At 40.8% G+C, this 17,147-nt stretch overlaps 1 protein-coding gene across 1 annotated transcript in view; it reads right to left on the bottom strand.

The window, feature by feature from the left end:
- The window catches only part of C3H8orf34 (chromosome 3 C8orf34 homolog), a 193,757-nt gene that overhangs the window by 138,427 nt on the left and 38,183 nt on the right, over positions 1-17,147 (bottom strand). The window contains exon 4 of the mRNA XM_068396838.1: positions 3,389-3,517. Within this exon, the coding sequence (XP_068252939.1) occupies positions 3,389-3,517 (129 nt within the window). The remainder of the gene's footprint in view (positions 1-3,388; positions 3,518-17,147) is intronic.

Here is a 17,147-nt window from a genome sequence, read left to right as displayed (position 1 = left end):
TGTGAAGTGCACAGGTTTGTCTCAAAGCAGGTATCTAGACTGCATAGTGAATGAAGCAATAGAAACTAGAGTTTCATTCATAGGCTATGTCAGCTGCATAGCAAGCAATGAAGTCCTGGAAACTCACCAAAAGATCCAAAGCTTATCTTTAAAAATGGAAATGAATTCCAGGACATCTGGTTTACGTGGCACTTTTCGCTGTTAAAATACTGAAGAACGAAATGAGAAGGTGCTGTAAAAAGCCATCAATAGTATGTTGTGATCATTTGCATACTCAACTATTTGTTGAGACTGTCCCTGCTTTGAAACAAGATTAGTATCAAATGTAGCATTAGACTCACAGACTTTATGAACATGCTTGTAGAATCAAAACCACTGACTAGTCTGCCCAAAATAAGCATTAACACTGGAGAAGGTAGCAAAGGGACCTTGTCATGGGTTTTGTAAAATTCACCACATGGGATGCTTCTTTGGGTACAGCACAGAATGAGTTTCATGTGTCTTATACTTTTGAAGTTCTAGACGTGCCTATTCATTGAAACCCTCTAAGTCATTTTCTGTTGCAATCTGTATTCTACCCTTGGGAGAACAATAAAACCACATTTATTTTCAAAATTATACTTTTTCTTTTTTTCCAAGCTTTTCACATTTTTCATTTTGAATTTTTATATCATCCTAACGTAAGAAATCACAGCACAGAACAGATATCTTTTCTGAAATCATCTGAAAATCAGGAGTACAAAAACTGGAAACAAGGACATACAGCTTAGAATTAATCTGATGCAAGTGTTTAAATGATACAACCAAGAAGGCTAAAGTGCAAAATACTTAACAACTGTCAAAGAACATAAAAAGCCGCAAGAAAAGATACTATAAATACACTAGGAAAGGAGGACAAAGTAAAATGCAGAACTATTACATCAAAGAGAAGGAAAGCAAATAACAGATGATACAAAGAAATCCCAGTGTTCAACACTTTCACTGCTTCAGTCTTTACAAAAAAATTAACTGTGGTCAGATGCTTAATGCTAGTGATTTTAGAGGAAAAACTGCAAGCCAGATGACGGAAAGCTGAAAGATATTCTGACGACTTAGATACATTCAAGTTGCGAGAATCTTGTGAAATTCACTCTAGAGCACTTAACAGACTAGCTGAAGAAACCTCTAATTCATTAGCAACTGTCTTTCAGGAATGGAGAGGATAGAAAAGGGCAACTACTGTATCTTTCTTCAGAAAAGAAAAAGGGAAGATGTGAGGAACTACTAACCAGCAAGCCTAAATCTGTCAGCAGCAAGAATATTTAACAAAATTGTTAAATAAACAAATTATCAACATTTAATGGATAGGAAAGGTGGTAAGAATCAGATGACGTGATTTTATCAAGAATGAATTGTATCAAATCAGGTTAATTGCTTTCTCAACTGGAAAACTTGCCTAGTGGATAAGAGGAGAAAGTAGATGTAAAATACTTCAGCTATAATAAGACTTTGTTTGCTGTCCTAGATGATACTCCAATAAACAAATCAGTGAACTACATTCTAGGTGAAATCACTGCAAGGTAGATAAACATCTGGTGGGAAAAAACACACTTACTGAGTAGCTTTCAAGGGCTAGTTGTCAGATCTGAAATGGAATCATGAAAAGGTTTGACAATATTTCCGTTAATGATCTGGATGAAGAAATAGAGAGCACATTCATGAAAGTGAACTTAGTCAGGCTGCAAGTGATTTAAAGCACTCTGGGGGATAGGATTGAAATTCCATATTATCTTGATAAATCATCAGCAAACATCAAGTACTAGCAAGAAATAGTGAAGAATGTTTCATAACTATGAAAACCTGACTCCAACTACACTGATCAGGTACATTCACCTCCAGTCCAAGTGTCGGATCCAGACGAGCTGCAGTGTTTTGCACTCCAGGTAGAAAACTCTGTGGCAAAGAGAGGTACAGAATGCTGCAAACTGTATTTTAGGTATGAAGAACCCAGAGCTCAGTGGAACCTACACAACATCCACAAGAAAAGACAAAGATGTAGGATTGAAGAGTGGATTGAGTTCTTTATCTTAACTCTCACATCTGATTGGTTTCTATCTCCAGACAGTGAATAAATAACCCTTTCTGAAATGGAAAAAAAATGTTTCTGTATCTGTAGTAAGCTTGGTTACAAGTCTCTAAAAGAGAAAGGCTTGAAAACGACACTCGCACCCATCAAGGAACACGGTCAGGCAATGGTGGGGCTGCAAATCAGAGACCCTGATTGGAGGTGGTTTAACTCCTTAGAGGCAGGTAGACCAATTTACTAGAAATGTATTCAAAAAGAGCCTTGTAACTACACTATTACAATTAATATAAATATGAAAATTGCTCAGAATATAATCGTTGTGATCAACCTGAAACTTTTGGGAGAGATGAGTTTTGGCAAACTAGTTTTCGGTATTTGACACAATTTGGAAAAATACTGAATCTCAAAATTCTCCACAAAACAGACCTCCTATTTTTCATTCAGCTCTGTTTCCGACCTCTGAAATCTGCAGTTTCTCCAGTGAATCAAGAATTGCCATGGATAAAGTTTAATGAGAGGAGAAAGAAAATATTTTTCATTCAAATGTCTCCCAGACCATGCCATACTTAGTTTTCATGTACCACAGCAGAAAGTACTTTTTATACTTTGATAATTGTTAGTAGTGTTTGTTCCCACCAATGTACTTCAGAATCCTCTTCTACAAGAAAGGAAAAAAAAAAAAAAAAAGCTACTCCTCATCATATCCAGTAATTCCCAGAGCTATTCCTTACACGAGCATGCTATTTTTAAACACCACTCCTGTTTGACTATGTCTTTTAATGGTTAATACTTGGGTTTTGTTATGAAATAATTGGCTACCACGTTTTTGAGTATTTATTTGAGATGCTTTAAGATATTTATTTGAATTGCTTTTGAAAATTGGAAGGAATTAACTGGGGTCAAGAATACAACTACCTAATTGTTTTTCAATTACAGGTCTGATCTCCATCAAAGAGGTTAAGGTTTCACAAAAGTAAATCCAATCTAACTGCTACAACCCAAAGGAGCAGTCTTACTGCCGCATATTCCCACCATTGTCCTCAAGCCAGCCTCTTGTGCTGATCTCTTTATGAGCTAATTCAGCTCTCTAAACTGGCAGAAAACTAATGTAACAAAAAAGGAGGTGCAGGGCAAGTAGTTTCAGTCAGCAGGAGAGCTGCTAAATTATCTCAGACATTCTGTAAACCTCATTAACAGGAATGTAACTGCTGATGTCAATGAATTTGGTCTTCATTGACTAGAAGACCACTTTCTTGACATATACTTCCAAATTACAATTCAAGCTGCATAGTTACATTAAAAAACTAAAATCAATCAACTTACTGCGAGACAGATTCTCAAGGGCTTTTCCAAGTTTTTTGCTCTCTTGAAGAATATGATTTAGTTCATCAAAATCATGGTTCTCCGGTTTTGTCCTCCAGTCCCATTTAGGATGCTCTATTGACCTTGGCACTAAATATACACAGATATATAGATGAATTTTAGATTTGGTAGTTCAGATTTCTACAGTAGAAAAAAAGCTGCACAATGAGTTTACAAGCTCAAGTACCTTGAGTGGAAATTACTTAACTATCCTCCTATTTTCACAGCTGGAAATATTTTCTTTGGTCAATTTGAAGTAAAAATGAAAACATCCATGAACAAATACATACTTGGGATGATTCTTGCGACTGAATTAATTGGTAAATAGGAATAATTAATATTAGCAATTAAAAATAATAACGCAATAACAGAAAAATGTAATAAAAATATTGCATATGAAGGTACTTAATTTACATCAAAATAGAATTGTATGTCCTAGGGGCCAATAAGGAAAAAAGTCAAAATGAAAATGAGTAACCGGTACTTTTGGCTTTGTTAGTCATTTTATCAAAATGAAAAAATAAGAATTTCAGAAAAAGCTTTTAAAACATGTATATACAATTTTTGTAATCATAAAGTGTAGATAACAGTTCATGAAAACAGTGAAACAAAGTATGTCCCTATTGTTCATGCTGTACAGCCTAAAAGCTTTATTCTAATACTTAAACAAACTCGATCTTTGGGAAGCACAGTCCTGAGCTTACAGTCTCCTACTCATTATCTATTACCAAAACCTTTGATTTAATCTTAAAATAACAGTTTTTCAACTGCTGAGCTAATTTTACCTACAAAGGCACGGAAGAAGAGAAGGAGTTTCTGAGATATGTAGGACCCGCAATGAAGAGAGCTGCATTGACCAATGTGAATATTTTGAACAATTTGTAGAAAGGAAAACAAAAATGATGCTCTCTATAGAACTGCAGTTTAACATGTTATTTTTGCCAGTGTTCTGAACTAAGTGATCTGCTGCCTTCGCCACCAAATGCAATTGTTGGGTTGTCTCCAAACACAGCATTACTGTGCTGAGAACTACACATGCTGGTGTGAAGATGAGGATGCCTAGTCCACATTCCCAACAGAAAGGACCAGTTGCATTTACCAATGGTTGCTAACTACTTACTTTAAAATAACTTCAAAAACAAAGCCTGTAATGTCCAATATATCCTGGCCAGCTTTGAAATTTGTATTTACTATTTTGACAGCTGTCAACTAATTTATGCTTACAAATTTCATTTTCATTACATACTAAGAAGGAAACTTGCAGACTCCTACAGATCATGGAAAAAAAGTTGTATCTTATGATCATTTGGAATTTCAGAGTGCTTTTATGTCAGTATGGGGAAATTATGCTCAGACTTCAAGTTCTGGTAGCTATTACAAAATGCGTTATAACTGTTACTATTGAAATTTGCCTTATTGCTGACTGCCCTCTGTGTGAATATAGAATCTGCTCCACTTTGGATCAACTCTAGAAGAGAAAGTTGAAGTTAAGTCAATAGCCATCTTTTCCAGGCAAAGAAATGGGACAATGGTATGTTTAAGTCCTTCTGTCACAAAGAACGTGATTCCATCTCCCATACACCATGTTCAAGCCATGTTCAAACCAGACATCTATACAGAGTCTGACAACCCAGAGTATATTCGGATCTGTAACACCCACTCAGGAACCTGGCTAAGTATTAGAGGAGTTAATATATTAGACTGCAATTACAGACATTCTCAAAGACAGAAGACAAAGGAGACATTGGAAAAGACCTCAATAAGGAAAAGCAAAGAGAGGAGCAAGTTGGAGTGTCAGAGTCCGGTTCTGCTTTTGTGTTCAAAGAAGACAAGTCATGTATTTCCTTCTGAGGACAATGGAAATAATGAGCTATGGTGGTTCTTAGTAAATAGATACAGGTCTTAAGGTATTAGGGTATGACCAGCCTCTACACAGGTCTTAAGGTATTAGGGTATGACCAGCCTCTACTCAGATGGACAGCTTATAATTTTTGTTTGTACTTTTAAATGCCAATCATTTAATTTATAACTCCCTGGTTTAGGAACCACTATGTTCATTAAAAGTTATCTAAATTTTTGTGTGACCAAAAATTGCCTCCATTCATAGACCCTAGCATAATTATATTAAATATTCAGTATTTCTCATCCTTCTTCTTATTTACACAAAACAATGTTCCATCCAGTATTTTTTTCTAAACTTTTACTAACAGTAAATACAAATATTCAGTAAACTAGAAAAGAAATTCTATAATGAGGTCTCTCTATTTTCGCTCACCTTTGTTTTAGATTGAGATCACATGCTCCTTTACTGTCTGCTTTTTCAGCCATCTCATCTACCTTCAGTGTACCAATACTATATTCTACAGCATCACTCACTCCAGCCTACTTGCAGTTTGACAGAATTTTCTTTCCATATTTATACTGAACTCACCACACCACAGAAATCTCACAGTATCACCAAAATACAAACAGGCAATAATTTAACATAGTATAACCAGGTACAAAGATGACCAAACCTTAGATCTCCCAGGTCGCAAAAAATTTCAACAAGTTGGAATTTGATATCATGTTAATTTGAAACAAACCACATTTTTCAAAATACCAAAGGACATAATTTTTGAGAAACCATACGATTTTGAAATAAAATTTGTCATGGGACAGAAGCTGAATGAAACATAAGGTCTACTCAACAGCTGTGAAGCTTCCAGGACAGCAACTGCTGAGTATATGGACCGACCTGCATCAGGAAAATAAAAGTATCAAGACCCTATCCTTGGAAAGTAGGGAAACTTGCTCAAGAGACAATGGTCTGGTCCCTAGTTTCAGAGAAATGTCCTGCAAACACAGGAAGTTTGGACTGCATCTCACTAGATGGATGGTGGGAAACCAGTCAAAAACATGGTGGAAATTTGCTCTGCATGCTGGCATACACAGGCTGTTTCAGTGAACCATTTTGCACTTCAGTGAAAATGGATCAAAACAGATATGCTGTCATGGGACATTTCTGAGTTTTAACAGAATTTGTTTCAACAATGAGTTTGACTCATTCTATTGAACCAAAACTAAGGGGGAAGTTAAGCAGAATTAGAACTGATTGAAATTTTTATTACTTCTAGAGAAGACCTAGTTCTTCTTACTTACCTACTCTTCCAACTAATGCTTGGGTACTAAAACTAAAATCTACTTCATTACATCAAGTGGCATGTGTCTCTCCTTTCAAGGTTCATTTTCTGCTTGCTTGTTTTTAAAACATAAACTTCTATCTTCACAACTATAGGATCAACAAGCACTGGTCATTTTCAAATGGATGGCTTTGTGTGAAGCATGCAGAACTGTATAAAGACCATATCACCCTCCCTTAAGATCTTTTGAAATACATCATCTTCTTCTGTATGTATGAAGTCCATCATATATCATTTCCATGCATATGTCACTACAAACTTAGTAAAATCCTTTCATAATATTCTGACCTTCCTCTTTCTTCATTATACTCACTCATTCCTCAAAATCATCGTATCAGTAATTTTAAATCCCTCATCACATTACCTGCCTCAGCCTCATCTCTCTTATTTGAGAGATTTATATAAGACTTTCTCTTGAAATTATTTGCCTACAATTCAGAAGATTTATTACTGTCCTGGTTTGGCCCAAACCAGGCCAATTAGTCTTAGAGAAACCAAGGTCACTGCTAAATTCCTCACTGCTTACGAGTGAAGAGCCAAAGGGGGGGAATCACACCTGCAGGGAGGAGCAGGGAGGAGCAGACAGGGCAGGTGACCCAAGATTGACCAACGAGGTATTCCATCCCATACACGTCATTCTCACTTTCCTATTTATCACTAACCCACTGCCTCCTGGAGGTGGGGCCCAGGAGGGAGGGGCCCTCCTGTCTCCTACTGATTGGTACCAGCTTTGCCAATTTTCCAGTTAAAAGCCTGCAGCTGTGATGGCAGGGGGAGCTACTGCATTTTCTCCTCTGCTTGTGCTGGGGGGAGCAACTCTGCCTGAGGAGGATTTCCAAGCTCTTGATCTTGGTTTTGTATATATTTGTATATATTTGATTATTTCTATTATTCTTATTATATTCTTTTTCATTACTATAGTTTATTAAAACTGTTTTAATTTTCCAACCCGTAAGTCTCTCTCCCTTTTCCCTTTCCTTTTCCCTTAGGGTGGGGGGGAGAGGGTTAACAGAGAGTGTCTGCCACTGGGTTAATAGCTGGCCCAGCTTTAAACTGTGACAGATTTATTGGTGCCCAATGTGGGGCAAGAGAGAAGCTCCAACAGGTTGCTCTGATAAGTTGAATCCTGGCTCTGGTGGGAGGAAACCCAGAGAGCTCAGCTGAAAGAATATCAGATTTCTTCCTTTGAGATTTACGAGGGGTTGGAAATTAAAACAGATAGTGAAGATGGTGATGTCATTTTTGAATGCTGTGTTATCTCATCTTTTTATAGAGTTTCTTTCACAGTTGAGTATTGCAATGATGCCTTACCTGCCATGGGCACTGTGTTATTGCTTGCTTCTTATGAATGTTTACATGCAGTTTAGCAGTGGGTGCTGGTTGAAATGTATTGTTTTGGTATGGGGTTTGATACTGATTTATGCTGTGATAAACTGGGCAGTTCCTATTCCAATCTCTTATCTCTATGACACAATGATGGGCAGCTTTAATCGCGAATCAGTAGCAGCGACTTCATCTGCATGCTCCAGGCGTCCTTTAGCTGATTCTGTTAATGATTACACTTCCAGTTTTACTTCGGGAAATAGTACCTTCTCCTTTTCTGCCAAGCTGATTCCATTAGACTTTGCGAAATTAGGATGGTGCTGTCTAGGTGGCATGTTTTTATTTTTGGTTGTCCTGAATGTGTTTCTGATGTGGGATAAGATTAAATATCGGTGCAGGGACAGTTGTAGGTGTTATGCAACCACCTCAGATCCTACAGCGTGTGCTGCTGCTACAGCCACTAAATCCACTGAAACCTTAGCAGCCTGCACCACAGCTGCTACACCCCCCAAGATGGTCACTGTAGCTACTCAGACTCTAACAAGTCTCAGCACTCCCATGACAGCCACTGCATCTACTCAGACCCCAGCATCTACTGAATCTGTACCAATTGCTCCTGTAACCAGGAAGAAATACCAAAAGAAATCAGCTTGTGAAGAGAAGGATGATGACTCAGAGCCTTCTAAGGCAGAACCATCATATGACCCAGGTGAGGGCCCTTCTCAGGCAGAGTTAGGGCCTGACACAGATGGGGGTTTCCTTAATTGTCCTTTTAAAGCAGACCCATCACAGAAGAAAGGTCCTTCTAAAGCAGAACTATCACAAGAGGAGGACTCGGACATAGAGATAACCTACCACTCCTTATCTCTGAAGGACCTGAGAAATATAAGGAAAGATTTCAGCCGTTATGACGGTGAGCCTATTATTACCTGGTTGCTCCGATGCTGGGATAATGGGGCAGATAGCATGCAATTAGATGGCAGAGAAGCCAGACAGTTGGGATCCCTGTCCAGAGATGGTGGTATTGATAAGGCGCTCGCAAGAAAGTCAAACACTATCAGTCTCTGGAGGCGACTCTTGTCAGCTGTAAAGAGCAGGTATCCCTATAAAGATGATGTTATGAGCCACCTAAGCAAATGGACCACTATAGAAAAAGGTATTAACTACCTTAGAGAACTAGCTGTGCAAGAGATCATTTATAGACACCCACGGGACACTGTAGATCCTGTAGATCCTGATGAAGTGGAATGCAACTGATCCATGTTCCGGAAGGTTGTGAAGAATGCTCCACCGACATATACCCATACATTGTCAATATTAGTCTGGGGAGAAGATGCTATGGCACAACCTAGTGTGGGCGAAATGGCTAACTGCATGCGACAGTATGAAGATAGTATTTCTTCCCCACTGCAGGCACGCATCTCGGCTGTGGAAAAACTGACTAAGGAAAACAAGGACTCATTTAAACAACTGTTAGACAAACTGTCCAGGATCGAGAATAAACTTGACTCTCTACCTACACAGGCGCGCGTTGCAGCTGTTAGGAGAAAACACTCTCCTACAGGACCAGCTCAAAGGAAACGGAACGCATCACGAGGTATCCTGTGGTTTGCCCTGCGTGGTTATGGGGAGGACATGAGCAGATGGCATGGACAACCTACCAGTACCCTACAGGCACGAGTGCGTGAGTTGCAAGCTAAAAGAAATACCAGAGAGAATTTTTCTAGAAGGATGGCTGCTCCAGTTACCAGTGAGCAGGACCCCAGTCAGGGTAGATGGGCCTCAAATCCTTTTTTCCCAAGTGTGAATAGGAGAAATGAAGGTCCAGTCCCTGTGAGCAGCACGAATCCATTTCTTAATTAGGGGGGCCCTGCCTCCAGCCAGGTGGAGGAGAGGGACAACAGAGTTTATTGGACTGTGTGGATTCGATGGCCTGGCACATCAAAACCACAAAGGTATCGAGCCTTGGTAGACACTGGTGCACAGTGCACCCTAATGCCATCGGATCATAAAGGGGCAGAATCTATCAGTATTTCAGGAGTAACAGGAGGATCTCAAGTGTTATCTGTATTGGAGGCCGAAGTGAGCCTAACTAAAAATGAATGGAAAAAGCACCCCATTGTGACTGGCCCAGATGCTCCGTGCATCCTTGGCATAGACTACCTCGAGAGGGTATTTTAAGGACCCAAAAGGGTATAGATGGGCCTTTGGTATAGCAGCTGTAGAGACTGAGGACATTAAACAGCTGTCTACCTTGCCTGGCCTCTCAGAAGATCCTTCTGTTGTGGGGTTGCTGAAGGTTGAAGAACAACAGGTGCCAATTGCTACTACCACGGTGCACCGACGACAATATCGCACCAATCGAGACTCCCTGATCCCCATTCATAAACTGATTAGACAATTAGAAATCAAGGAGTGATTGGCAAGACTCGCTCACCCTTTAATAGTCCTATATGGCCAGTGTGAAAGTCTGATGGAGAATGGAGATTAACTGTGGACTATCGTGGCCTAAATGAAGTTACGCCACCGCTGAGTGCTGCCGTGCCAGACATGCTAGAACTTCAATACGAACTGGAGTCAAAGGCAGCCAAGTGGTATGCCACCATAGACATTGCTAATGCATTTTTCTCTATTCCTTTGGCACCAAAGTGCAGGCCACAGTTTGCTTTTACCTGGAGAGGTATCCAGTATACCTGGAATCGACTGCCCCAGGGGTGGAAACACAGTCCTACTATTTGCCATGGACTGATCCAGACTGCACTAGAAAAGGGTAGAGCTCCAGAACATTTGCAATACATTGATGACATCATTGTGTGGGGTGATACAGCAGCAGAAGTTTTTGACAAAGGGGAGAAAATAATCCAAATTCTTCTGAAAGCTGGTTTTGCCATAAAAAGAGGCAAGGTCAAGGGACCTGCCCAGGAGATCCAGTTTTTAGGGATTAAATGGCAAGATGGGCGTCGCCAGATCCCGACAGAGGTGATCAACAAAATAACAGCTATGTCCGCACCAACTAACAAAAAGGAAACACAAGCCGCCTCAGGCGTTGTGGGTTTCTGGAGAATGCATATTCCAGATTACAGCCAGATTGTACGCCCTCTTTATCAAGTGACCAGAAAGAAGAATGATTTTCAGTGGGGCCCTGAACAACGACAGGCTTTTGAACAGATTAAACAAGGGATTGTGCATGCAGTAGCCCTTGGACCAGTCCGTACGGGACAAGATGTTAATGTGCTCTACACCTCAGCTAGGGACAATGGTCCTACCTGGAGCCTCTGGCAGAAAGTACCAGGGGAGACTCGAGGTCGACCCCTAGGATTTTGGAGTCGAGGATACAAGGGTTCCGAGGCCAATTACACCCCAACTGAAAAAGAGATACTGGCAGCATATGAAGGAGTTAGAGCTGCTTCAGAGGTAATTGGTACTGAAGCACAACTTCTCCTGGCACCTCAATTACCAGTACTAGGCTGGATGTTCAAGGGTAAGGTTCCCACTACCCATCATGCAACTGATGCTACATGGAGTAAATGGATTGCATTAATTACACAGAGGGCTCAAATAGGAAACCCTAATCGCCCAGGAATCTTAGAAGTGCTCATGGACTGGCCAGAAGGCAGAGACTTCGGAATGCCACCAGAAAAGGAGGTGACACGTGCTGAAGAAGCCCCACCATATAATGAACTACCAGAGGATGAGAAGCAGTATGCCCTGTTCACCGATGGATCCTGCCGTCTTGTAGGAAAGCATCGGAAGTGGAAAGCTGCTGTATGGAGTCCCATACGATGAGTCACGGAAGCCACAGAAGGACAAGGTGAATCAAGTCAATTCGCAGAGGTAAAAGCCATCCAGCTGGCTTTAGACATTGCTGAACGAGAAAAGTGGCCAAGGCTGTATCTTTATACTGACTCATGGATGGTAGCAAATGCCTTGTGGGGGTGGTTAAAGCAGTGGAAGCGAAGCAACTGGCAGCGCAAAGATAAACCTATTTGGGCTGCTGAATTGTGGCAAGATATTGCTGCTCGGCTAGAGAAACTAGTCGTGAAGGTACGTCATGCAGATGCTCACGTACCTAAAAGTCGGGCAACTGAGGAACATCGAAACAACCAACAAGCTGATCAGGCTGCTAAAGTGTTCCAAATAGATTTGGACTGGGAACATAAAGGTGAACTATTTTTAGCTCGGTGGGCTCATGACACTTCAGGTCATCAAGGGAGAGATGCAACATACAGATGGGCTCGTGACCGAGGGGTGGACTTAACCATGGACTCTATTGCACAGGTTATCCATGATTGTGAAACATGCGCCGCAATTAAGCAAGCCAAACGGTTAAAACCTCTGTGGTATGGGGGGCGGTGGTTGAAATATAAATATGGGGAGGCCTGGCAAATTGACTATATCACACTCCCTCAAACCCGCCAGGGTAAACTCTATGTGCTTACCATGTTGTAGGCGACCACCGGATGGTTGGAAACATACGCTGTGCCCCATGCCACTGCCCGGAACACTATTCTGGGCCTCGAAAAGCAAATCTTGTGGCGACACGGCACGCCAGAGAATTGAGTCGGACAATGGGACTCATTTCAAAAACAGGCTCATAGACAACTGGGCCAAAGAGCATGGCATCAAATGGGTATATCACATCCCCTATCATGCACCAGTCTCTGGGAAAATTGAACGGTATAATGGGCTGTTAAAAACTACCCTGAAAGCAATGGGGGGTGGAACCTTTAAAAACTGGGATAAGCATCTGGCACAAGCTACCTGGTTAGTTAACACGAGGGGATCTATCAATCGAGCTGGCCCTGCTCTGTCAGACCTTCTACATACAGTAGAAGGAGATAAAGTCCCTGTGGTGCATGAAAGGAATCTGTTGGGAAAAAACTGTCTGGATTCTTCCTGCAACGGGCAAAGGTAAACCCATTCGTGGGATTGCTTTTGCTCAGGGACCTGGATGTACTTGGTGGGTGATGTTGCAAGATGGTGAAGTCCGATGTGTCCCTGAAGGTGATCTGATTCTGGGTGAGACTACTTAATTCTGAACTGTATGTTCTTGCTGCATAAGTGTCTTTCAGGTTAAGACAGCGGTGATGAGACCGGGGCTAGCTGCAAGTGGCATCCAGTAACCTCCTCGAGACTGACATCTTTAACCTGCAACCCGTGGGCATGAACTGTGACAAAACTCATACCATGTCTCCTGCCCTGAGAGACTGCTAGCCAGATGGAAACCCACAATTCTGATCTAAATGAACTTGATGAACTTTTTGCATAAAGATGAATCATAAACTAGTGATATGTGTATATATATTTGAAAATGAAAAGGTAGTGGTGATCTGAGTATGACGTGAATGGTATGGAATAAGGGGTGGAATGTCCTGGTTTGGCCCAAACCAGGCCAATTAGTCTTAGAGAAACCAAGGTCACTGCTAAATTCCTCACTGCTTATGAGTGAAGAGCCAAAGGGGGGTCGTACCTGCAGGGAGGAGCAGACAGGGCAGGTGACCCAAGATTGACCAGCAAGGTATTCCATCCTATACACGTCATTCTCACTTTCCTATTTATCACTAACCCACTGCCTCCTGGAGGTGGGGCCCAGGAGGGAGGGGCCCTCCTGTCTCCCACTGATTGGTACCAGCTTTGCCAATTCTCCAGTTAAAAGCCTGCAGCTGTGATGGCAGGGGGAGCTACTGCATTTTCCCCTCTGCTTGTGCTGGGGGGAGCAACTCTGCCTGAGGAGGATTTCCAAGCTCTTGATCTTGGTTTTGTATATATTTGATTATTTCTATTATTCTTATTATACTCTTTTTTCATTACTATAGTTTATTAAAACTGTTTTAATTTTCCAACCCATAAGTCTCTCTCCCTTTTCCCTTTCCCTGAGGGTGGGGGGGAGAGGGTTAAGAGAGAGTGTCTGCCAACTGGGTTAATAGCTGGCCCAGCTTTAAACCGTGACAATTACATCTACATCACAGCATTTGTATAGAGATATTTAGGTTTTCCCTTTATGGAGCTGAGATTTCCCCTTCTCATCTTAGAAGACTGCAAAGGCATGCTTTCCAGTATTTCTGACTTTCTGGTGGCATGCTCCCTCCACAAATGCACATCAGATTCATTCGCAGATGTGTTATGAATTCTGTCACAAATCAGCAGACCTTTATTTTCTACTGGCTGATGGTACAAGATCAGTACTGTTTTTATCTACGTATATACGTCTTTTCAAGACATGATTTGCAGACAGAATCAGACCAGTTGCTCATTAAATCCTACATTTCATTAATACATTGTATGACCATCTTACATCTCAAAGAACAAAGATATATGTTATTATTGAGCATAAAATTACTCGTATTTAAATCTCGCAATAGCATTCAGATTAGAGTTCTTTGATAAAGAGCCAAACTGGTTTACACAGTACCTGGATGTTAAAAGGCTAAGAGAACAATGGCTTACAGTCCTAGACTGACCAAGTGCAATTAGAATTACACAACGTCGTAATTGTAAATGGGATATGGTGAGAATGGTGAACTGAAGCAGAGCGAAAGGATGATCTGTGATCTGATTTAATATGGAGGTGGTGAAGAGATAACCTACTTTGCCTAAAAGTAGCCAGCTGGGAAGCAAGAAGTCTGCTTCACAAACTATTTAGAAACTTCCAAATTTGTTCTTCTTCAAATACAGCATGTGATCACCTAAAGATTTCATTAAGTATATTTATATATACACAAACACACACACATATGAGGAGCCTGAGTTTCAAGCCTCTTCCTTGCCAGACAACAGCAGCAGCTTCTGCTTAATTCTGGTTTTGCACACACCAAACAAGGGGTTAGATCCCTTAGATACCAGGGTTTCTTTTTTGTGTGCTTGTTTCAGGTGTGACCGAGATCGTAACAGGCAGGAGGAGGGACTGGAGGAATCTTTCCAGTAAAAAAGTTGAATGCATAAAGAAGAGTTATCTGTGCAGGAATAGCGTGCACACTGCAGTCAAAATCAGCTCTGCTGAAGTAAAAAGATATTCCCTAATAAAATAAAACAATTGTCCTGATGTTTCCAAAGATTCCTATGAAATGACAGTTCTCAGTTCTAAATAAACTTACAAGTTCAGGATCATTTGAACAAGATAGTCGTAATACAAAAGCTCTGCAACAAAACATATTACAGCTGATGGACTCCATTACATTTTGGGTTTGTTTTGGCAGTTTTGGGAGTCTTTTTAGATTGTTGGGTGTGGAGGTTTTGTTTGTTTGTTTTAAACACAAATCTGGGAGTAAATCTTTAGGTCTCAGCAGGCCCAAACCATTCTCTTTTTCAGATGAGTCCTTACTGCCTCTTTCGAGAGGCCTTGGAAAAAAAAATGTACAATGACACCCAAAAAAGTTTTGAAGTACAAGCTGAAGGCACAAAACAAAAGGAATACGCTGTGAACATCTGGACAGAGTAATAAATGGCTTCTGAGCATGCTTGCTTCCTACTGATCTGAGCGGTTGAAGGGGCCATACAGTACCCACTGATTTCAGCACAAACCCAGAAAAAAAAAGTCAAAAAAATGTCAGTATTAATTTGGTTGTTGGCAGAAAATAAAAAAAACAAGATATGGCAAAAAGACACATGGCTGAAACCAGTCTCTGTGATAGCAATTTTTTAAAATGTAGTTCAAATACACAAGGTATTTTCAAAAAGTTGCAGGGACAAATATTTGCAGGGGTAAGTCATGAAAATAATAGAAGGAATCAAGGTTTAAAACAGTGGTATGGACAAAAAATAGGAGAGAGTGTAAACAGAAAAGCATGGAATCAGAGGATAATTAGGCTGGAAAGGACCTCTGAAAGTCTTCTAGTCCAATCTACTGCTCAAAACTGGTCCATTGAGGATAGGTTGCTCACGCTATCCAGTTAAGTTTTCAGTATCTCCCAGGATGGAGATTTCACAGCCTCTCTGGACAGCCTGTTCCAGTGTTTGACCACCCTCACAGTACAATTTTTGTTGCCTCTTGTCCTTTTCACTACACACCTTCAAGAACAATCTGGCTATGTCTTCTCTACCACTCTCCAACATTATAGTTGATAGTGATAATAAAATCTCACATTAGCTTTCATTTCTTCAGGATGAACAAACCTCTTTCCTTCAGCTTTTCCTTGTCCATCACGTGCTCTGGCCCTCTCATCATCTTGGTGGATCTCCACTGGACTTGCTCCAGTACACCACTGTTTATCACAACATACTCCAGATGCCACCTCAAAAGTGCAAAATAAACACTTCTGTCTATACTCTTGCTAATGCAGCCTAGTATGCAGCTCACCTTCAATGCTGCAAGAGCACATAGCCACAGCTGGTTCATATTCAAGTTCTTGTCCATCAGCACCCCAGGGCTTTTTCTACAAAGCTACTTTCTAGCCATTCAGAGACCAGATTATACTATTTCTCAGGGTTATTCCATCCAAGATGCAAGATTTTGCATTTGCCTGTGTTGAATTTCACGAGGTTCCTCTCAGCCCATTCCTCAGTCCTGTTGAGGTCCCTCTGAATAGCAGCGCTGCTACACAGAATACCAACTACTTCCCACAATTTCGTCTCACCTGTATATCTAAGCAAACATTCTACCTCATCATCCAGGACATTAAGAAAGGCTTTTAAATTGTACTGGTCTCAGTACCAGTCCCTTAAGCATGCCACTAGTGATAGGCTTTCCAACTGGACTTTGCACTGCCAGTCACAATGCCTTGAACCCAACAATTGAGCCAACTTCCCACACATCTTCTTGTCTACTTATCCAGTCCATAGCTCACCAATTGAGTTATAAGGATACTATGGGAGACTGACAAAGGTTTTGCTAAAGTCAAGGTATTAAACATCCACTGCTCTTTGATTATAGGGCCAGTTATTTAATCTAAGGGGGCAATCAGGTTGATCTGATCAGGCATGTATTATCTCACAAATCCATGCTTGCTGTTCCCAATACCATTTTCCTCTTTCCTGTGGCTGGGAACACCATTTCCAGGAAAACTTGTTCAATAATCTTCCCAGAGAGTAAGGCTAAGTTGATCTGCTTGTAGTCCACAAAGTCTCCTTCTTGCCCTTCCTCAAAATCAATGTGATGTTTGCCTTTTTCCAGTTATGAGGAACCTCCCACAACCATCACGACCTTTCGGTGATGATAGAGTGGCCTTGCAATGACATTAGTCTCCTCTCTCAGCATGTTCAGAATGAATCCCACATAA

Source organism: Nyctibius grandis, chromosome 3, assembly GCF_013368605.1.
Source record: "Nyctibius grandis isolate bNycGra1 chromosome 3, bNycGra1.pri, whole genome shotgun sequence".
In the NCBI taxonomy this organism is placed as follows: domain Eukaryota; kingdom Metazoa; phylum Chordata; class Aves; order Nyctibiiformes; family Nyctibiidae; genus Nyctibius; species Nyctibius grandis.
Note: the sequence above shows the minus strand (reverse complement) of the source record. Positions and strands in the feature narration are given on the sequence as shown.